This window comes from Myotis myotis, unplaced genomic scaffold (assembly GCF_014108235.1).
Source record: "Myotis myotis isolate mMyoMyo1 unplaced genomic scaffold, mMyoMyo1.p scaffold_m19_p_2, whole genome shotgun sequence".
Lineage (NCBI taxonomy): Eukaryota > Metazoa > Chordata > Mammalia > Chiroptera > Vespertilionidae > Myotis > Myotis myotis.
This window is the reverse complement of record NW_023416324.1, coordinates 143,244,849-143,268,760: the sequence shown is the minus strand read 5'-3', so window position 1 is coordinate 143,268,760 and position 23,912 is coordinate 143,244,849. Positions and strand designations below refer to the sequence as shown.

Here is a 23,912-nt window from a genome sequence, read left to right as displayed (position 1 = left end):
AGTTCCGGATTCTAGTGTCTTAATATTAGAAATTCCACAGACGAATAGTAAGATGCTTCATAACCTGTGGTGCTGCTTTTTAATAGAAAGACCTGGGAAATAGGAAAAGTTTGCACACACATGTGTGTGCATCTGGTTTGCTGCTTCCATAGTCCCGCAAAATAATTAACTCCCATTATCAAAGTTGGTGAACAGCTGGATAAACACTGCAGGTGAAGTTCTTTATAAGCAGCAAGAGAAAATCAATCATTACTTTGGCCTGATACTGTGTTTTGACTAATAAAGTTCTGCTGTTGATACTGACCTTTCTTTAAATGCAGGTGAAGGTGCTTTTGATGCCCTCCCCCCTTCCCTCCCACCTCCTCCACCTCCTGCAAGGCATAGTCTCATCGAACATTCAAAACCTCCTGGCTCCAGTAGCCGGCCATCCTCAGGACAAGACCTTTTCCTTCTTCCTTCAGGTAGGAGAGAAACTTTTCACTTAAAGCAATAATATTTCTAAGGTCATACTGTCAAATGAGTAATTCATTGGTTTCTATCTCCCTGGGGGGTTGGGGGGAAGAAACCCTGGGAGGGAAATAGCAGTTGGGTAGGTTTGTTTGTCAATTGATTGGTTTAATTGCAAAAGGATTACAAAAATGGCAAAAGCAATAGGAAGAATAGAATGTGGAAATGGTGCTATAGACATCATCCCAGTCCAGATAACACCCTTATGTTACCAAGGCATCCCTGAGAACCAGAGGGCTCCATGATTGGGCTAATAGTGATGGGGACAAAATTTAGACTTTGTCTGATTCTGAGTGCAGTAATTTTTTTTTTTTTTTAGTAAGTTTTAAAATTTTTTCTACATATATTTTAGGGGCATAATTTCATTCAAAAACATATTTTGGTAAATTATGTGATAACAGTGATAAATTTTTCTGAATTACCTTCATTTTATTGTTTTGTTACTATTTTTACTTTTAAGTAATCATTAGTAACAGTATTGAAAAGTATTCATGGGGACTTGACTGTGACCTTTATAAAGTGGTGTCATGATGTGGCTACCAAGGGAGCTTATGCTATGACGCTGACAAGTCAATCAGGGTTTTTGACTGTAGGAAGTTTTTAGATTACTGCTTCAATTTCATAGTAGATATCAGTCTGCATAGATTTGCTGTCTTCTTGATTCTGTCTTAGAGGATTGTCTGTTTCTAGGAATTTGGTTCTTCCAAGTTGTCCATTTTCTTGGAATATAATTGTTTGTAGCATTTTCTTATAATCATTTGTATTTCTGTGGTGCCTGTTGTCACCTCTCCTCTTTCAATTCTTTTTTTCTTAGTGAGTTTGGTTAAAGTTTTAACAATGTAATTAGTCTTTTCAAAGAACCTCTTTACATTGTCTTTTTAGACTATATTTCTATTGTTTCCCACTCTGATTTTTGTTATTTCCTTCCTTCTACTCTTTTGGGTTTTGTTTGTTCATCTTTTTCTAGTTCCTTTAGGTGTAATTTTAGATTGTTTATTTGAGATTGTTCCTGTTTCTTGAGGTAGGCCTGTATTGCTATATATCTCCTTCTTGGAACTTCTTTGGCTGTGTTAGATAGATTTTGAGGTCATTGTGTTTTCATTTTTATTTGTCTCCAGATATCTTGATTTCTTCCTTGATTGCACTGTTAAGTAGTATGATAAGTTATATGTTAGTATTCATTGTTCAGTAGCATGTTATTCATCTTCCATGAGTTTGTTTTTCAGTTTTCTTCTTGTAATTGATTCCTAGTTGCATATCACTGTGATAGAAGATGCTTCATTGGACCTCAGTCTTTTTCAATTTATTGAGACTTATTTTTTGGCCTACTTTTTGATCTCTCCTGGAAAATGTTCTATGTGCACTTAAAAAGAATGTACATTCTTATACTTTTGGGGAAGTGACCTAAAAATATCAACTTCGTCCTGTGGTATGAACTGTCATTTAAAGCAACTGTTTCCTTGTAGGTTTTCTGTCTGAATGATCTATCCATTGATATCAATGGGATTTTAAAGTCCTTTATTATTACTATATTACTGTTGATCTCTTCCTTTATATCCTTTACTAGAGGTCCAGTGCACGAAATTTGTGCAAGGTGGGGAGAGGTTTGCTCAACCCAGCATGCACCCTCTCACAATCCTGGACCGCTGGCTCCTAATCGCTCACCTGCCTGCCTGCCTGGTCGCCCCTTACTGCCCTCACCTGCCGGACTGATCACCCCTAACTGCCCCCCACCGGCCTGGTCACCCCTTACTGCCCCCCCTGCCAGCCTGGACTCCCCCAACTGCCCCCCTGCCAGCCTGGTCATCCCCAACTGTCCCCCCTGCTGACCTGGTTGCACCTCACGGCCCCCCCACCAGCCTGGTCACCCCACGCAGCCTGCTTGTTCAGTCATTTGGTCATCCCTCACTAACCCCCCCACCAGCCTGGTCGCCCCATGCAGCCTGCTTGTTCAGTCATTTGGTCATCCCTCACTAACACCCCTGCCGGCCTGGTCTTAGGCAGCCATCTTGTGAAGGTGTGAGGGTCAATTTGCATATTACCTCCCTTATTATATAGGATATTTACTTAATATATTTAGATGCAAATGTGTTACATGTGTAGATGGTCACAAGAGTTATACTTTCTTGTTGAATTGATCTCTTTATCATGGAATGTTATTTTTTTTCCTCGTTACAGCCCTTGTTTTAAAGTTTATTTTATATAATTATTGCTACCCCAGCTTTGTTTTGTGTCCAATTGAATGAAATATCTCTTTCCATCCCTTTACTTTTAGTCTGTTTGTGTCTTTCAATCTGAAGTGGGTCCCTTTTAGGCAATATATGTATGGTTCTTGTTATATTAGCCATTTATCCATTCACCCATGCTAGGTCTTTTGATTGGAGCATTTAGTCCATTTACATTTAAATTAATTATGGATAGTTATTTAGATACTTTTACTTTATTATTTTCTGTTGCTTTTATAGTTTTCTCTGTTCTTTTCTTATTTTCTTGCTCTTCTTTTCTCGAATGTTGATGACTTTCTGTAGTGTTGTATTTGGATTCTTTTTTTATTTCTTGTATATCTCATAGATTCTTGGTTTGTGGTTACTGTGTGCTTCATATATACAAGCTGCTCATAGCAGTTTATTTTAAGTTTATGATTGCCTTAACTCGAATGCATTCTAAAATCACTATCATTTTTACTCATCCCTATCAATATTAATAAAGAGCTAATGTGCTAATGGTCAATACGCCATAATGGTAATGACCAGGTTATTAGCATATTATCCAAGGCATTGCTCTGGAGACGGGGCGGAAGTGGGGAGGTGCCTGGAGGAGGCGGGACCATCCCGTGCCAGGGTGGGCAGGGGTGACAGCCCATAGTGCCCCCCACCAGTCCTTCGCCACCCACCGCTCACACTCTGAGTGCCGCGCGGCCCACCTGCCATGGGAAGGAGCATAGCACAGCAGGTGGGAGTCTTCCACACTCTCCTCTGGCGCCATGACTGGGCGGAGCTGCCACGTTACTCTGGAGATGGGCCGAAAGTGGGGAGGCACCCAGAGAAGGCAGGACCAGCCTGAGACAACTCAAGGGACTGACGGCAGGGCTTGAAGCGGCCAGAGAAAGCCAGAGGGCTTGGGGGCTGGGCCAGGCATTCTGGAGCTCTGCGTGGACAGGTTCTGGTGTCAAGGCAGGCCTGCAGGTGGGTGGGCCACACAATGATTTCGTGTCGTGTGCTGGGCTCGTAGTATACTTATATTTTGTACTTCTTTTGTGCATGTGTTTGTGTATATCCCTTAATTTATTGTTGTAGTAACACATAATCTTTTTTTTTAATTAAATCTTTATTGTTCAGATTATTACATTTGTTCCTCTTTCCCCCCCCCCCCATAACTCCCCTCCTCCCAGTTCCCGCCCCACCCTCCGCCCTCACTCCCCACCCACTGTCCTCATCCATAGGTGCACGATTTTTGTCCAGTTTCTTCCCGCATCTCCCACACCCCTTTCCCCCCAAAGAATAGTCAGTCCATTCCCTTTCTATGTCCCTGATTCTATTATAATCACCAGTTCATTCTGTTCATCAGATTATTTATTCACTTGATTCTTAGATTCACTTGTTGATAGATGCATATTTGTTGTTCATAATTTGTATCTTTACCTTTTTCTTCCTCTTCCTCTTCTTAAAGGATACCTTTCAGCATTTCATATAATCCTGGTTTGGTGGTGATGAACTCCTTTAGCTTTTCCTTATCTGTGAAGCTCTTTATCTGACCTTCAATTCTGAATGATAGCTTTGCTGGATAAAGTAATCTTGGTTGTAGGTTCTTGGTATTCATCACTTTGAATATTTCTTGCCACTCCCTTCTGGCCTGCAAAGTTTCTGTTGAGAAATCAGCTGACAGTCGTATGGGTATTTCCTTGTAGGTAACTGAGTTTCTTTCTCTTGCTGTTTTTAAGATTCTCTCTTTATCTTTTGCTCTTGGCATTTTAATTATGATGTGTCTTGGTGTGGTCCTCTTTGGATTCCTTTTGTTTGGGGTTCCCCGCGCTTCTTGGACCTGTAAGTCCATTTCTTTCACCAGGTGGGGGAAGTTTTCTGTCATTATTTCTTCAAATAGGTTTTCAATATCTTGCTCTCTCTCATCTTCTGGCACCCCTATAATTCTTATTTTGGTACGCTTGAAGCTGTCCCAGAGGCTCCTTACACTATCCTCGCATTTTTGGATTCTTTTTTCATTTTGCTTTTCCGGTTGGGTGTTTTTTGCTTCCTCGCATTTCAAATCATTGACTTGATTCTTGCGCTCCTCTGGTCTGCTGTCGGGAGTCTGTATAATATTCGTTATTTCAGTCCGTGTATGCTTAATTTCTAGTTGGTTCCCCAATATAGCATCGAGGGTCTCATTAGTTTTCTTGTAGATCTCATTAAGTTTATCGGCGGCTTCTAAACAGTTCTTGAGAGACCTTAAAAGTGTGGTTCTGAACTCTATATCTTCCATTGACAATTTTGTCCTGTTTCTTTGTCTCCGCATTTTGTTATGCTTCCTTGGTGCACCCCCTAGTGGTCTTTGTTCGCAGTCTTATAGTTAAACCTTGATTGTTGTAGCTAATACCAGGGTGGGTTTGACCTCCAGGCCAAGTGGCTATGAGAATCAGCTGTGTCTGCAGTGAGAGAACTTCTGTCCTCTAGGGAGGTGCTAATCTAGCCTTTGCCTGAGGCTATCCGGCAAATGCCTCTGTGCAGGGCTTGGGCGGGGCGGGTCGCACAGGATCAACAGGGTGGGCTGGAGAGAGCAGTTATGGCGGCTCTCAGTCCTGTCCCCAGGGGCTCTGCCTCTCTGAGTCCCAGCAACCGCTGCAAACCTCGGAGAGAAAGCTGCACTCGCTCTGACCGAAGCCAGACAGTCCTGCTTCTCCTGTTTGAGTCTGGATCCCTAAAGACTCGCCTGTATCTGGAGCTCAGAGTCTGCGACTCCCTCCTGATTGAAAACGCCAACCGCGCCCTCCGCCGCCAGCCCGCTCCGCGCACTCCGCACCTCAGAATTTGACTTCAGCACTGCGCCTCCTCTGAGTGTCCGTATGCGTTTCTCTTTCCTCCTAGTTGTAGGACTTCCACTCAGCCAGCGTTCCTGTGGTTCTGGGTGATGTCCGTTCCGTCTTTTAGTTTCACTTTTGAAGTAGTTGTTCAAGGCAGCAAACTCCGGCGTTAACCTATGCCGCCATCTTGGTTCTCAACACATAATCTTCTTACTTTTGTCTTTCACCAGTTAACTGCCACGCATCCAAAATGGAAACCGTCCCCACATGCCACGAGATTTTGAGTTGAATTGCATCTATAGTTGCTTATGGCGTACAAAGGGTTAATGCTTGTACAAGCTTTGTAGTTGGATGATCCACAGCTTTTCCTAGATGTTTGCCTTTGTCAGTAAGATCCTTTTTTCTTTCCTGTACTTTCTTATTCGTATTTTTGATCTTTTCTTTCAAATTAAAGAAGTCAGTTAACATTTCTTGTAATACTGAGTTAGTGGAGATGAACTCCTTTAGTTTTTCCTTGTCTGGGAAACTCTTTATTGCCCCTTTGATTCTAAATGAAAGCTTTGCTGGGTAGAGCAGTCTTGTTTGTAGATCCTTGCTTTTCATCATTTTGAATATTTCATGCCATTCCCTTCTGGCCTGCAAAGTTTCTGTTGAAAAAAAACAGCTGATTGCCTAATAGAGCTCCCTTTACATAACTAACAGCTTAAGATTTTCTCTGTGTCTTTAACCTTTGAGATTTTAATTATGTGTCTTAGTGTGGGCCTCTTTGGGTTCATCTGTTTGGGGCTCTCTATGCTTGTATGTGTGTTTCCATTGTTAGATTAGGGAAGATTTGGTTGTTATTTCTTCAAATAGTATTAAATCCCTTGTTCTTTCTCTTTTAGTACCTTTGATGCAAATGTTGTTACAACTAATGTTGTAACAACTGATGTTGTCCCAGAGGTCGCTTAAACTATCCTTTTTTAAAATTCTTTTTTCTTTATGCTGTTCTAATTGGGTATTTTTAACTCCCTTGTCTTCCAGATGGCAGACTTGATCCTCTGCTTCATCTGATCTATTGTTGATTCCAGCTAATTTCATTTCAGTTATTGCATTCTTCATTTCTGACTCTTTTTGTTGTTGTTGTTTTCTATCCCATTTTTACCTTTCCTACCTCACTGTTAATGTTCTTACTGAGTTCATCTACTCTTCACCTACATTTATTGAGCATCCTTATAACGTGTTTTGAACTCTGCATCTGGTAGATTGCTTGTCTCCATTTCATTTAGTTCATTTTCTAGTTCTTTTGAGACATGTTTCTTTGAGTCCTCCTTTTGGCTGACTCCCTGTGTTTGTTTCTATGTATTAGGTAGATCTGCTTCATCACCCAGTCTTTGAGTGTGGCCTAATGTAGCTGTCCTGTGGGACCCAGTGGTGCAGTCTCCCTGGTCATCTGAGCAGATTGCTCCAGAGATGCCCCTTGTGTGTGTTGTGTGTACCTTCCTACTGCAGTTGAGCCTTGATTACTGTTTGTTTTTTTGCTTTAGTTTATTTTAATCCTTATCTGAAGATATGATTTTATTGGTTTTTTTAGAGAGAGGAAAGGAGTGAAACATCGATGTGAGAAAGAAACATCAAGAGAAAAAAAGGGAAGCATCGCTGTAAGAGTTAAACATCAATCAGTTGCCTTCAGTACATGCCCTGAACCCACAACCTTTTTGGTATATGGGATGACAGCGCTCCAACCAACTGAGCCACCGACCAGGGCTTGATTATTGTTTTCATGTCAGTGGGTATGTTTGACCTTCAGGCTGACTGGGTGAGAGCTGGCTGTGACTATAGAGGACAAGCTGTTTTGCAAGGGTTGACTCCACAGATTAGTGGTCTCTTCGATGGGACGCTAATGCCAGCCACGTCTGCCCTTCGGGTTTGTCATTTGTAAAGCTAGTTGGTGGGGCTCTGATACTGGCACCGGGTGTGTACTATTCTGGAGCCTCTTGGGTGGGGCTATAGTGCAGGTCAGGCTCATCTGCTGCTTGTTCCTGGCTTGGTGTTATCTGGTAAGAGCTACAAAACACCTGTGGTTGGTTTCCACTTGTGCTGAGCTTGGAGGTTCCTGAGAGAGGCTATTTTACAAACCAAGGCTGGCAGCCATTGGTGTTGGACTGGGAACCCCTTGTGGGTGCCAGGATGTGGGTTGAGGCCATCTGCCACTTGTGCCATGTTTGAGGCTACATCCCAAGCCAAGACTGACCACTGCTTATGTCAGACCTGGGGCTACCTAATAGGAGTTACATTGCCAAGTTGAGATTGATCACTGATCATGCCTATCTTAGTGTAGAAAAACACACAAAGGCCAGATATTTACTGCTTTCTTCGGCTTTGTGGACCTTTGGGAGGTTTTAGGAAAGTCTGCAGACGAGCTGAGGCAGGCTGCTTGCATGGAGGATCCACTGGAAAAGGTTCAACCAGACATGCTGGTAGGGTGAGATCTCAGGGAATCATCAGGGTGGGGCATAGAGTATTATTCAGGTTAATAGAGATCCCAGATTTAGCACCCACTTGGGCCAGAATGGCTGGGTAGGGGGAGCCCTCAACAAAAATACAATGGCACCTGCCAGCACTTGCAACCCTGGAGAGAGCTGTCTCAACCCCTGCCCATCCAGCCCTACCCAGTCAGTTCAGTTTCTCTCTATATGTCCCTGGCAGGTTTTGAGATGCTGCCTCTGGACAGGAGCCCAGAGTGAGTGAGTTTGTAAGTGAGTTTGTGCCCTTTAAGACCTGCAGCACCTACTTCTCCAGCAGCCTTCCCTCTCACTCAGATGCAGTCCTTGATGGTTTTTACAGCCAGATGTTATTGAGACTCCTCTTCCTGGCACTGGAGTGCTGGTTTGGGGAGCTCAGGGTGGGACTGAGACCCCTTGCTCCTTAGGGGACACCTCTGCAGCTGAGATATGCCTCCTGATTCTTAATTGCCACAGCATGGGTGTGGGATCTGCCTGTTTCATATCTCCACCTTGCCTACCAGGCTCTACATGGCTCCTTTATATCCTTAGTTATAGGACTTCTGTTCAGCTAGATTTCAGGTGGTTCTCAGTGATGGTTGTTGTTTAATTTATTTGTGAATTTGATGTGGTTGTGGGAGGAGTTGAGCACAGTGTTTGCCTACTCTGCCATCTTTACCAAAAGTCTTTCCCATTTATTTTATAATTAGCAAACCTTTTCCTTCTAGTCTTCCCTTAGTTTTTTTTTAAATAATCTTTAAATAAGTATTAAACTTTAAATTTAGCATTACCTACTGTAAATCACAGGCAGTAGTATTTTGCTTTTCAAAATAGATTAATCCCATCATGTTTATTCTCATTTCTCAAATATTTATTACTATACTAGGGGCCCAGTGCATGAATTCATGCATCTTGAAAGGAACTGTGGGCCGCGAGGCTACAGTGGGCACAGGGGCGGGTCCCGGCCCATCTTCTGCACCCCTGCCCGGTCCCTCCCGCCATGGCCCCCAGTCTCCTTTCTGCTGGCCACTCCCGCAGCCACTACTCCCACCACAAGCTGATGGCAGGGAGCGATTAGGGCCGGCACCAGCAACAGATACAAGCAGGGCCAGTGCCGTCAGTGGGTGCCAGTGGCGGCTAACAGCCCTGATTGCCCCTCAAGAACAGGTGGAGGTGCAGAAGCCCTGAGGGACAATTGGGGCCAGCAGCCATCACTCACACCCGCTGATGGTGCTGGCAGTGGGTGCGAGTGCTGGGTGGGACTGTGGCACATGGGAGCAAAGTATTTTCAGTAACCACTAGAGGCTCGCCCCAATGACAGCAACCAGCGCCCTGCCTTGGTCTGGCACTCCCACTCACCTGATCCACTATCCCATGTTCCATGCACGCCCCCTGGTGGTCAGCGCATATCATAGTGACCGGTTGTTCCGCCCTTCAGTCTATTTGCATATTAGAGTTTTATATGTATAGACTAGAGGCCCAGTGCATGAAATTTATGCACGGGGTGGGAAGGTCCCTCAGCTAGGCCTGCACCCTCTCCAATCCAGGACCCCTCGGGGGTTGTCCAACTGCCTCTCGCAATCTGGGACCACAGGCTCCTAACCGCTCACCTGCCTGCCTACCTGATCACCCCCTAACTACCTCTGCCTGCCTGCCTGATCGTCCCTAACCACCTCTGCCTTGCCCTGCACCCGGGACCCAGGATTCCCTCCTCTGGCCAGCTGCAGCCACCGGGGGCCATTGGCAGGTGGCTTTGCCCAGGCCGCAGGTGCCTGGGACTGGGGTGCAGGCGGCTTGTCTCTCTCCTGGGCCACAGGTGCTGGCACAGCCGTTGGCGCCCTGAAGTACGGTGCAGACAGCTTGTCCCTCTCCCGGACCACAGGTTCAGATGCAGCCGCTGACACCCGGGACTGTGGGGCAGGCGGCTTGTCCCTCTCCCGGGCTGCAGCCTGGCTGGTCCCCATTCCTCTCTCACAAGCTCATTTGTGCCTGGCTGGTCCCCATTCCTCTCTCCCCAGTATTGAGTGTCTGAGCCATTATGGTGTGATGGAGTGAGGGTGTGATGTCCATTTGCATATTAGCTCTTTATTATATAGGATAATGGTACATTGGCTGTGGTATTTTCAGTTTGTATGTTTTAACCCTAAGTGTGGATATAAAATGTTACTGAAATTAGTTTTTGAAGAGTTATTTTTTTTTAACTTTATTGCTTTTCAATTTGTCCTTATCGGGAGACAGTTAATTATGTATCTCTGTAGTAACTGTGTATCTTTTTCCATTGAAGCACCAGTACTAACTTCACAACTTGCTATAAAAGCATGACAGAACATGGCTGGGATTCAGACTAAACGATATATTATTTATGGTATTATCCATGTATCTCGTGACTTTTTAAGTGAAATAGTTTAACAGAACAACATCACAACTGTATATTTTGTAGTCTATTTATGACACTATGTATTCAGAATCTAATGTTTAGCTTTAAATAAACATGATTGAAAACAGCATATCTGACAAACCCATAAATTACCCCTAAGGAAATAAAAAGAGTATAAGTATTGCAAATGATAATCTTTCCTCTAACCTATTACATCAGTGATGTTTTAGATTGCACAACTTAAAGTAAATTTTATTGAATAAATCCTTGAGAAATTTCTAAGTTTGTTCAGAAATTACTATATTTGGTCCCTTTGGTTACTTTTTCTTATCAAGATTAACATTTAACATTTGTTGCATAGAATTTGATTTATCTTCCTAAAACTTTTCAGCAAAATTGAGGCTGAACCACTGACTCTTCAAATATTGAAAGCTCAAAATCTAAGACTCGTTTTAATCTTGAAATTAATGAAAGCAACTTAAGTAGCCTTGCTTAGGCCAAAAAGTCTCCAGTAAAGCTGGGGATAATTATTGTACTCAAATAGGGAAAAAATAATCAATGACTTAAAGTCTTGCCTTACTTATCTAGTCAAAAATTGGTATAAATCAGCATGAATTACCTTCTTAAGTAACCAAACTCTTACATATTCTTAATGAAAAACTCAAATGGAAGTTAAAACAATGAAATATAATTAGGTCTTTACTATTTATAATTTTAGCCTTGTCAGCAATTCAAATTTCATGGATTTGTCAGTGAAATTCATGGGTTTGATTTTGAAATTCTGAAAAATCAATCTGTCTGCGTTTACCTTTTGTAGTTAAAAGTAAATATTTTTGAAGTCCAGGCTATTTGCTAGGTACTGTTCTTGGTACTGTGTTTTTGTTAGGAGAGAAAATTCAAACAGGATGAATAAGATAAGGTCCCTGACCTCCAAGAACTGTGGTAGCATCTTTGGAGATCTGGCAGATGTAAAAGTGAGTAAGATTGAGAGAGGAAAACAGAGGAGCCAGTGATGGAAGTGGTGGCTAAATAAATTATCAGTGACCCAAAACAATCAGTTCTATGGCTTTAAACCCAGGAACTACTAATTGTAAACCAGTTAAGTTTATGCGCCTAACCTTTGTTATAGTAGCATTGACAAAATCTCTTTCTGCCTTTAGTTCCAGTTAATAAATATCACTAGAAATAGTAAATTTTAATTTGTTTAGAATATATATTTTTCACTATTTCAGATGCCCCTTCTCTGACTGCCAAAGTAGAAAAAAAAAAAAATCACAACTTTTAACAATTAAATTCACTATTCAGTGAGCCAATTAACAACAATGATTTTTAACATAGGATGCCTACTGTAATGTTATTTTTAAAAGCACCATATGTGTACAGGGGATTTCACATTCATAAATTCATTTAATCCTCACAAATCACAAATGTAATGTCCATTTTACAAATTGCCTACTAAGAGTGATTAACTGATTTCAGATAGTTAAAAAAAAAAAGGATTTTGAATTTTGCTCTATTACAACAGTTTCTGTAATTTATTCATTGTACATGAAAGATTGGAACAGAAAATAAAAATTAGAAACAGCTGCATCAATAATTTTACAATTAATATCTGAAAATATAAAATTGGTAATCTTTATAATCTAGGAATAAATGGGAAAACATTTCATTGACAAGTAGAAAGAAAATATGCTAGCAGATTAAAAATTGATATTACCAGTCATGAAATTAGTTTTGTAATTTATTTTCAAAAACTAGGATCTCTAGAATTTTTTCTTCAATCAACCAGCAGACACATTCTAATTTTGAAAATTATCTCTAATTTTTAAGATCCCTTTTTTGACCCAGCAAGTGGTCAAGTTCCTTTGCCTCCTGCTAGGAGATTGCCAGGTGAAAATGTCAAATCCAACAGAACATCCCAGGATTACGATCAGCTTCCGTCCTCTTCAGGTGAGTTGGCTAATAATAGTAATAATACCTTCCGTTTATTCAGTGCTCTTTGGAGTACTTTACCTTTTTATTCATTATACAGTTCAGCGAGCACTGCCAGCCTAAGAAAGTATTTTTATTACCTTTGCAAGTTACTTATAAAGCTTGTATAATGAGAGGATTGCCTACAAAATTACTTCATGGAAAAGAAAAATCGCTGTTCTGTTATCTTTGATTAGTCAGTAAAATGTGTTCTCTGATGTGTATCTATTCATCCTCTAATTTTTGTTCTGCCTTACCTGATATCAGAAAAGGGAAAATTTCTATATACATTATAATGCAACATTCTCTCATTTCTCCATTAAAGGAAGAAATCTCTTTAAAATTAATACTAGCACCAAACTCTTAATTTTTACAGCTTATTTATGGCTACCAGTCAGTGCTCCACTACCAGCCATTAAGTGGAAGGATATACTATTTTAGAAAATACAAGCCATAGTCATAACCCATACTTTTTTTTTTTTTTTTTAGCAATGTGGACAATATTTTTATCTCATAATTGTAAACATCATTTTTCTTACTAGATTTTTGTTCTTAAGCTCAACCCTCAGTTCACAGAAGGTTTGTTATTAGTGATAGCCATATATTCTGTAACTTCTGAATCAAAATTAGTAATGGCTGATTTGAGAATTATCAAGCCAGTTCTTACATACTTGATAACATGCATGGGAGATGCTGAAATTCTCCTATAAGTCTTAATACCTGAATAAAACTCAGGAGAACATAGGAAATTTTATTAGCCTTTTCAAATTTTGGTTCATGCTCTTACCAGTTTACTTCTAGTCTTTCCAAGATTTTAGATATATCCACGGGGTAGCCAATGAAGCACTGTAATTCCAATCGAAAGGGTAGATTTTCAGATCAGTGAAAAAGTGTGAAAAGTCAAGAAGAAGGGTAGACAATACCAGACAGCTTCTATGTAAATGAAGGAATCAAGTCCCATAAGGAAATGATATAAAAAGTATAAGTTTGAGGAGAGTACCATGACTGATTTAGAATACCACCAACTCTGAATTAGAAGAAACATATACTCAAGTTATGGGGAGAGTTGTGGCCAAATGCTCTATTTTCACAGCTTCTTTACAGTTTGTTCCATAATATGTGGGTGTTGTAGAGCCCAGAGGAACATCATTCACCTGTATGATTTCAAATGGTAGGAATTCTGATTACCCTAGAAATTTTAAGGATACACCTTGAGTCACAAACCTTTTTGAAATGTCCCCAAATAGGCATTTACCAGAAGCCTGAACCAGCTTTTACCTGCGTGATAAAATAGGCCTGGTTATTACTCTGAGAGCTTCCACTAGCTGTGACATTAAATATTTCAACCTACTCCCTGAACTCTTTACAAACAAGGTCAAACCTTAGAAAATAAGATACTTTTTCCAATAAGATACTTGATCTCGTGTAGTTCACAGAGCTACCAAGATGTCCACTTGTTAATTTCACACCAGCAGAGGGACTGGGCTTGCCTCTGTCCTAGGTCTTTATGTCAAAAACTTGAGACTGGCCCTAACTGGTTTGGCTTAGTGGATAGAGCATCGGCCTGCGGACTGAAGGGTCCCAGGTTCGATTCCGGTCAGGGGCATGTATGTACCTTGGTTGCGGGCACATCCCCAGTGGGAGATGTGCAGGAGGCAGCTGATTGATGTTTCTCTCCCATCAATGTTTCTAACTCTCTATCACTCTCCCTTCCTCTCTGTAAAAAATCAATAAAATATATTTAAAAAAAAAAAAAAACTTGAGGCTGGATGCTATGTGCCTTTAGGATTCTAATATGTAATAAGCTTTTATTAAGGCCTTTTTAAGATGACCGTTGAGGATTCTGATGTAATTGCTACACCTTATAAATTCAATTTCTCTGGTCTTTATGGTGATCTAAATGACTAGTAGTGACTTATTTATGTGTAAAATTTCTATGTAAAGACACTTTCTAAAGAATTCGAAAATATAGTTTCATTAAAAAAGGATGTGTATGTGTGTGTATGTATGTATCTATGTGTGTGTGTGTGTGTGTATCCTATCTAATAATAGACAAACATGGTATTTGACCGTACAGTGGGGCCTTGACTTATGAGTGTCCCGACTAACAAGTTTTTTGAGATACCAGCTGTCTCTCGGCCGATTTTTTGCATTGAGTTGACAGAGTAATTTGAGTTAACGAGCTCCTTAATGAGCTTGGTCTTGGAACGAATTAAACTCGTAAGTCAAGGCCCCACTGTACCTTCACTATGCCTCCCATTGGCTAATCAGTGAGATATGCAAATTAACCGCCAACAAAGATGGCGGTTAATTTGCATACGTAGGCGCAAAGCAGTGGAGCAAAGACTGAAGGCGGCTCCAGCTGGGACAGCAAAGGCTTGAAGGCAGCTCCGGCCAGAGCGAAGGCCTGGGTCCCTGGTGCCAGAGGAAAACCAGTGCCGGCAGCCAGGGGCTCATATATATATATGTCTGCATATACAAAGAGCCTTCCAAATGTTTAAGACAGTTATAAAAATTGTGGGGGGAGGATGTATTTTAGATGTAACGATATTTAATGATAGTTAATCAGAAGTAACTGGATTTAACCAGCTTGTTAAATTTATATATACCTGTATATGAGGCACCTATTTTTTGCTAATAACCTGCTTATTTCTTCACATGGATATATTATTCATGTGGGGTTCATGCCTATTACTACCTATATTTGAGTTTTCACAAATTTTACAGTTTTGCTTTTTTTGTTATAAGATAAAATTCGCTACAGTTTGAATACCGTTCTTGAAAAATCCAGGGAATCTATCTTGTAGTAGAACAACACAGTCATGCTGAGGAAATGCAGCATTAGCTCTGGAGATTTTTCATATTCTTAGCAGTTCAAGGCAACACTTGAAAATAATGCAATAATTTCAGCACATAACTTGTATTGAATCTATTTGTAACTGCTAAAAGATCTTATTGCCAAATATACAGACAAAATAAAGGTCTCATTATAAAGCAGTTAATTCCAATACTACATTTCCTTTGGTTGTTTGAAGGAAAAATAATTGAGTGTTGAATGAATTTTATATTAAGACCAAATATTCTATAGTTATCTCCATTAAAATTTCAATTAGAAATCATGGCTTCACTTCACAAAGGGTTGCAATTGTGTATTGTCATTAGTGATGTTTTAAGATAAATTATTGAAGATTTTGTTTTGTGTTTCAACAAGGATAATAAAACTGTTATAGTTTACACAGTTGGAATACCTGTCCCTCACCTATTTTTTTTTAATTGATTTCAGAGAGGAAGGGAGAGAGAGATAGAAACATCAATGATGAGAGAGAATCATGGATCGGCTGCCTCTTGCACACCTCCTACTGGGGATCGAGCCTGCAATCTGGGCATGTGCCCTTGACTGGAATTGAACCTGGGACCCTTCAGTCTGCAGGCCGACACTCTATCCACTGCGCCAAACTGGCTAGGCCCTTTCCTTTTTTATCATAGTCCACTTAAAGGCCTTTTTACTCCTCAATCCTGGCCCACTCTGCAAAAATGAAAGTTTATTACCACAGATATACTAGATATACTGCATATTTTTATGTACTGTGGCTCTTCAGAGGGCCACAGCCCGAAGGATCTATGATTGTCCCTCAAGGATCAATTTTGCCCTGTAGGGGTTGATAGTGCCCTCGCTTAAAATGCATGATGTACAGTACTCATTCAAGGGATTCTTCTAATCGTGTTGTCATCAGGTTAATTCCCATGCTATCCATGACTTTATGACTCTCTGCTCTTTAATAGATTCAGAAAATGAAAATTAAATCAAGATTTACCCTTAAATTATTGCTTCTAAAATCTTTCTCCACACCAAATAGTTAACTCTGAACAACACAGGCAGTAAGGCTCTAACTAAAAGTGGACAATCACATGCAGGAAATGGCTTCAGTCAGTTTAATCTAAAAAAATATATGTAAATTTTGCATTTTACTTATTGGTACACCTGTATTCATTTCGGTATTAAAAACTATTAACAATCTCACATCCTTGAGTAAAACTGGTGCTCCAGGAAAATGTACTATTTATATCCACATATTCTTGCACTTATTTTGATGTTGCTATTGCTCATAGGAGTTAAAAGTACTCTGAGCATGGACAACAGCTCTAGAGTAAACACATGCCCTTTCAATAACTGTTTTTAAGGATGATCTTTATTCAGGTACAGAAATTCCCATGGAATTTCATTAGGCCATGTACTCCAAACTACACTATCATAACTCAGGGAACTGTGAGATAGCTTTATCTTCTGTGTCATTGCTTCCTTCTCCTACCCACACACTCTAAAGCGAATAAGGACCTGCTGTCTCCTACCATTAGACATTGTGAAAAAGAACAAGTGGGTACAGTGGAGGCTGTTTATGAGCTTTGGGAAGAAATGTGTCAAAAGAGAGATTCATTTAAGTAATTTGTTCTAATCAGCATGGAAATGGTCTGCCTCTTTTTTAAAAAACAGCTTTCCCTATTCAGGTTGTAGGATATTTTGCTTAAGATCTTGCTTAAAAGCTTTCTACAGAAGTGTGCACTCACAAAAAATGGCATGTTTTTATCCTCTTCCACACCTCTGACATTCCTCTTAATAACAGTAATTGCTGTTTTCAGTGTAGCAGTGATCACTGTAAATGTGAACTCATTGTCCTTTTTTTTAATCATCTCCTCAGCACATACACCGAACATTACATTAATTAATTCACATTATACCTGACTAGGAAGGGACAAGTAATAACTCTAAAAATGGAGACACAGGCGTAGATTTGAAGAATGAGAATTGTAAAAGTAAATTGCTTAAATCAGAGTTACTCAGTATCTTAGAGGCCATACTGAGATGCATCTAACCAAAACAGCCAAACAAAATAACTATGATATTCAAAATTGAATAAAATATTCAATGACAAGTAGAAATTCATAAATATGTAGTATATCTAGTATATCTTTGGTAATAACAACAGGTGGTAAAAATTTGCAACAAAGATTCCATTTTTCCATTTGTAGGCTCTAATACATGACACAGTTCAACCTCTGGGAACTTGTAAGATTCTGAAGAGTTATCAGCACAGTCTGGGGGAAATAGATTTTGAATTAGGCCAATGAGGGCTGGGATCTATGAGTTTTGGATTTAAAAGGGAAATCCATGTATTGAAAAAATATTTGCTTCAATAAGGTTTTTATTAAAATGTCTTCAAAATCTGTCAGGACTCATTCCAGAACGGGTTTAAATCATTTTCTCTAGTTGATATTTCCAATATAGTTTGTGTGCAAAAATGAAATACCAATTCCAGAATGAGAGACCTTCACTACTCTAACTAGAGATTTGATTTAATTGTAGTATGTGCAAGTGTTTTTTCCTTGCTAACTTAGGTTTGCTAAATTTTCTTACTGCTTATTTTTACAAGCAAAGAATAGTTTTCTCAAATAAAATTAGTCATCGGAATTTCATTGCATTTGGCCAGTATTCTTTAGAGCAGCCTCACAGAGTGGATAGGTTTCCTAGGGATTTTTAATAGGTGCCATCTACCACGATCAAAGATACATACGTTTATTAAATCTAAAAGCTCTAAATCATAAGACTTCACTGCCAGTTACCCTATTTGATGTGACTCTGGCTGCCTTCCTGCACTACTTTAGCAGTACATATACCTAGCTGTTCTTTCCACAGGTGTTTGACATTCGTGTGCCCTTCTTAGTATTTTGGACAGAAACACAATAACAACTGTAGAAAAAATCTTAGAAAATTATCAGCAGAATACAAGGAATTTAGACTTGATTTATGTCTAGGTACTTTTCTCAGTTAAATCAGAACAGAGATTTCAATGTATAAATTCTGTGGTAATTGATTAAAGGAAGGCTTGTTAGAATTTCTAATAGTTTTTTTGGAAATGATTAGAAGCAAAGTATAATTTATTGTTCATGTCTGCATAACATAATGGAAATACTTAATAGAAAAATAAATGGAACCTCAAAACACAGTAAACAATGCAATTTAGCAAACCATAAATATTTGAGGTATTTAGTTACAGCAAGAAACAATACAGACTTAGCAAGAACCAAAAACTAATGTGTTCTTTTATATGAGCAGAATTTAATAAGCTTTACCTACCACTGTAATATTTTTTCAAACAAAGCATTATCTTATAAGAAAGAAAAAAATTAAAAACAAGACTATTATCCAGTTTGGTATGGAACCAAATATTTTCATCTTGGATGCTTTTATGTATGTTATATAGATACTAAGAGGCCCAGTACACGAATTCATGCACCAGTGGGGGCCCTCGGCCTGGCCTGCGGGATCAGGCCGAAACCAGCTCTCCAACATCCCCCAAGGGGTCTCGGGTTGCAAGAGGGCACACACCAGGCCGAGGGACCGCACGGGTGCGTGATCAGGGCAGGGAAGGGATGCAGAAGGTTGGCCAGCCAGGGAGGGACCACTGGAGGGCTCCAGGGCGTGCCCAGCCCATCATACTCAGTCCCGATCAACCGGACCCCAGCAGCAAAGCTAACCTACCGGTCAAAGCTCACCTACCACTGGTGATCAGTGCACATCATAGCAACTGGTCAACCGGTCAGCTGTTTGCCCCCTAGTGGTCAGTGCATGTCATAGCGAGCGGTTGAGTGGCTTTAGCATATCCTTAGCATATTACTCTTTGATTGGTTGAACAGATGACCAGACACTTAGCATATTAGGCTTTTATTATATAGGACTAGGGGCCCAGTGCACGAAATTTGTGCACTGGGTGTGTGGGGAGGGGGGGGGAGTGTCCCTCAGCCCAGCCTGCCCCCTCTCACATACTGGGAGCCCTCAGGCGTTGACCCCCATCACCCTCCAATCACAGGATCAGCCCCTTGCCCAGGCCTGATGCCTCTGACAGAGGCGTCAGGCCTGGGCAGGGGACCCTCATTTCCCCCCCTCACTGGTTTTGCCCCCAGCCCAGGCCTGATGCCTCTGGCCCAGGCATCAGGCCTGGGCAGGGGACCCCCAGACCCCTCCGATTGCTGGCTCTGCCCCTTGCCCAGGCCTGATGCCTCGGCCAGAGGCGTAGACCCCCATCACCCTCCGATCACCTCATCGGCCCCTTGCCCAGGCCTGATGCCTCCGCCAGAGGTGTCAGGCTTGACAGGGGACCCCCATCTCCCCCCAATCACTGGCTCTGACCCCCGCCCAGGCCTGAGGCCTCTGGCCCAGGAATCATGCCTGGGCAGGGGACCCCCATCTCCCTCTGATCGCTTGCTCCACCCCCCGCCCAAGCCTGACGCCTCTGACCCAGGCTTCAGGCCTGAGTAAGGGGACCATAATATCCCTCCAATCCCCGGCTCCGCCCCCCACCCAGGCCTGATGCCTCGGCCAGAGGAGTTGACCCTCATCACTCTCCAATCACCAATCACCGGATTGGCCCCTTGACCAGGCCTGAGGCCTCCGGCAGAGGTGTCAGGCCTGGGCAGGGGACCCCCAGCTCCCCGTGGTTGCAGGCTCTGCCCCTGCCCAGGCCTAACGCCTCTGGCCTAGGCGTCCGGCCCGGGCAGCGGGGACCTGCAGTGGCAGCGGCCCGCGATCGTGGGCTCCGCTTTAGGCCCAGGCAAGGGACCCCTAGCTCCTGGGACTGCCAGCTTCGACCGTGCCCAGCTCCCATCGCTGGCTCCACCCCTACTTCCTGCTATCACTGGCCAGGGCGGAAAAGGCACCTGATTCTCCGATCATGGCTGGGGGGCAGGGCAAAGGCGGCCTCAGGGCCGCCTTTGCCCTGCCCCCCAGCTCTTAGCTCCCCCCTGGGTTTCCGATCACTATCAGTGGCAGGGGGCTTCTTCCTGCTTTCCCTTTTGCCTCCCTGCATTGTGCCTACATATGCAAATTAACCGCCATCTTGTTGGCAGTTAACTGCCATCTTAGTTGGCAGTTAATTTGCATATAGCCCTGATTAGCCAATGAAAAGGGTAGCGTCGTACACCAATTACCATTTTTCTCTTTTATTAGTGTAGATATAAGCCTAAGCAACTAACCGACCAGCTGGTAGCTGTGACACACACTGACCACCATAGGGCAGACGCTCAATGCAGGAGTGGAAACCAAAGGCATGGAAATGTAGAATAGAGTGATGAATCTCAGAGGGAAGGGGGCGGGGGGAGGGCGGGAAGAGATTAACCAAAGATCTTACATGGATACTAGAGGCCCGGTGCATGGATTCATGCACTAGTGGGGTCCCTCGGCCTGGCCTGTGGGGATCGGGCCAAAACCAGTTCTCTGTCATGCCCCAAGGCGTCCCAGATTGCACAAGGGTGTAGGCCAGGCCAAAGGATGCCATCAGTGCACGAATCCATGCACTGAGCCTCTAGTAGTGTATAAAAAGAAAAAAAAAAAAGTTTAGTTGTAGAGAAAATGAAAAACAGATTTTCATATAAAATGAGATCATACTAATGTTTATGTCTTTCCTTTTATCTCATTATCTAAATGATGCTTCTCTTTAAAATCTACACAGATGGTTCACAAGCACCAGCCAGACCTCCTAAACCACGACCCCGAAGGACTGCACCAGAAATCCACCACAGAAAACCCCACGGGCCCGAGGCAGCATTGGAAAATGTCGATGCAAAAATTGCAAAACTAATGGGAGAGGGTTATGCATTTGAAGAGGTGAAGAGAGCCTTAGAGATAGCGCAGAATAATGTTGAAGTGGCCCGTAGCATCCTCCGGGAATTTGCCTTCCCCCCTCCAGTCTCCCCACGTCTGAACCTATAGCAGCCAGGACTGTCACCATCCTCATGTCAAGCAATTGGTGCATATTCCAGGAGCATGGAAAGGAGAGACGTGCAGTGGAATTGGAGAAAGAAGGTGTCTCCTCTTCACGTGGCTTCTTGAAAGGCCTAGAAGAGCTGCTTCTCCGAAGACAGCTGCTTGCTCAGGATGGCCACAGCTGCGGCTTCTTTATTTTTGCTAGCCATACTTTTAAATCAGGGTTGAACTGACAAAAAAAATAATTTAAAGACGTTTACTTCCCTTGAACTTTGAATCTGTGAAATGCTTTTCCTTGTTTACAAGTTGTCGAAGTTGCAGTTTGTTTTTAGTTTTGTTTTTTTTATACTTGTACTGTGTTCTTGACAGACCCCTTGTTGAGCGGTCAGGTCTGCTGTAACATTTCCCACCAACTCCCTTGCTGTCCACACCAAACAACTAAGTCACATATTCACTTTGGTTCCTCCCCTCAGACCTCATCCCCACCAACTGCATCTCTCCCATTTGCAAGATGCTTTAAAGGTTCTGATTTTCAACATATCAAACTAATGCAAAAAAAAAAAAAAGTGTGTGGCCTTCACTACTGAGTCTTCTTTTGGAAACCATTGTTGTGAGATGGGGAAAATCTGAATGTATAAAGCATTTTTTTTTTTTTTTTTTTTTTTTGCCAGTGAACTGCCTTTTATAAAGTGTTTTCATATAACATAGAGGAGCTTCCCTTTTTAGTCTAAGTTTTGGGATCTTAATCTTCTTTATTCTCATCTTTGTCATCCCAAGGGTGTCACGACTGTAAAAACCTGAACTATTTGAAAGCAACTACCTGCAGAGGTGGGGGAAATACTCTCACACATGACAATGTGTATAGAACTTGTATAATGATGTCTCCTGATATGTATGCCTGAATCACTGCGAGGCATGCTGTCTCCCCAAAATACGCTCATGACTTTCAGGTAAAATTATGGTCATACCTCTCCCAAGTAGAGTCAAGGTCATTTCTTATTTGAGTGATTACACTCTGGTACCTAACAGGTTTAGGATTCAGTTCATTTTGCAGTGGAAACATTAAATCTTTGATGCACTGTTAAGTGCTAATGCTACTGTGGCAAATTTTTTGTTTTATTTTGTATTTTGGGGTTTTTTTTTGCAAAATTCTTAGTAATTTTCTCTTTGCAATCAAATTACAATTTGTATTCAATTTGTAAATTCATTCATTGCTTCACAATGCTCCATCCAGTCAGGTGAAAGAAATGTATAGTTTTGCCTTTTTTTTTTTTTTTCAATATGGAGGTTGGTTCTTCAGAAACCGTGTTGATACTTTTAATAACGCTACAAATATTTATTGTGCATCTGTGATGCGATCAGCACTGTTTTTAAAGCACAAACTGTTGCAAGCTGATTTCAGTTTGATTCTTTATCTGCGCTTTTGATGGTAAAAGTCTCACTAATGGACAAAGCCTAGAAGGTTTCCATCAAAGCTTCAGAATTTTTAGGCAATCTGCTTTTTTTTTCTTTCCTAATGACAAGTTAGTGGAGAAATGAGACAAAACCAAGTCTGTGTAAAGTATCTGAACCACAGAAGGTGTTCTAATTACAGACTAATTGCAGGATTGTGCATGCTTCTCCCACTCCGTAACTTGACACACAATGCGATGTAAAAAGGTGCATCAGATGGTGAGCCGCTCTTCAGGACGTGAAAGGACACAACCAAACATCTAGCAGGTCCCATGGAAAGTAATGCTGTTTAAGACGTGTAGTGACCTGGAGGGGAACTGATGCGCTCCTTGCAAAGTGACACCTGCCCTCACCTGACAGTTTCACTGTCCTGATGTGAGGTCCTTGAGTCACACGCCTTGGATAGTTTGTGCTTGTGTTTTAATTTCTTCAGGTGATTCTGAGCCGATTGATGTCCCTGGAAGGGGATTTTTAATTTGCCTTAGATATTCTTCCTGTGAGTTTGGTATATGACTGCAGTTTTCTTACATTTTTAAAAATTATATTGGCTAATTCTCCATTGCTTTATGAACTCCATGTTATGTCATCATGGTTTTTCAGTTATATCATCAGTTTTGAATGTCACATGGGACTAGCACTGTATTTGGGGCTTTATGACTTGCTGATCATAGGTATAGTCTGAAATCTAAAAGTTGCCACTTTATTGTGATAACATTGTTATGACAGTCTTCATAGATTAGGGAATGATACAAAATACAAATGTTAGAAAACAGTACATTCTCAAATAATTTCTGAATAATGTGAACATTTCAAGTGAGAATTAGAAAAAAAAAAAAAAAAGAAGAGACTTATGGAAATATAGCAAATTAGACGAAAATTTTTTTAAAAACCTATTTTACTAACTTCCACCAAAATCTCTACAGCTTGTACTCAATAGCAACCATTGGTTTGTCATTAAAAAGAGTGAATCAAAAACTTGTACAGAATGGAATGAAAAGACAAAACTTTCTATCAAAAACTGTCATGAAAAGCCCATTGCTACCTATTACTTATGACTTATCAAACTCCAAGAAAAATTTTTGAGGAAAGAATTAAACCCAAATATTTTTAATTATAAAGTGATTGACCATTAATGGTTAATAACAATCTCAACTTGGTTTTACTGTGATCCAAAAAGTTAGGCATTCCTCACATTTCTCCAAGACTTGGTAGTATGATTAATTTTAAGCTGGTATGCTATAATATCCCTAATATTTAAAAGAAATCATGGACAGCATTAACCTGCTCTCCCCCATCCCCCAACATGTTCTAGGGGTAAAAGTATTTATCCTCAATGGTAGTCAAGTA

At 41.3% G+C, this 23,912-nt stretch overlaps 1 protein-coding gene across 8 annotated transcripts in view; it reads left to right on the top strand.

Moving 5' to 3' along the window:
• The window catches only part of CBLB (Cbl proto-oncogene B), a 251,550-nt gene extending 228,077 nt beyond the window's left edge, over window positions 1-23,473 (top strand). For 7 of the 8 annotated variants that reach the window (XM_036350236.1, XM_036350231.1, XM_036350232.1 and 4 more), the window contains 3 exons: window positions 321-461; window positions 12,215-12,334; window positions 20,860-23,473. In XM_036350236.1, the coding sequence (XP_036206129.1) occupies window positions 321-461; window positions 12,215-12,334; window positions 20,860-21,119 (521 nt within the window). In that variant the 3' untranslated portion in view covers window positions 21,120-23,473. The remainder of the gene's footprint in view (window positions 1-320; window positions 462-12,214; window positions 12,335-20,859) is intronic. The other variant, XM_036350235.1, reaches the window with a different exon arrangement.
• Window positions 23,474-23,912: the final 439 nt, after the last annotated feature.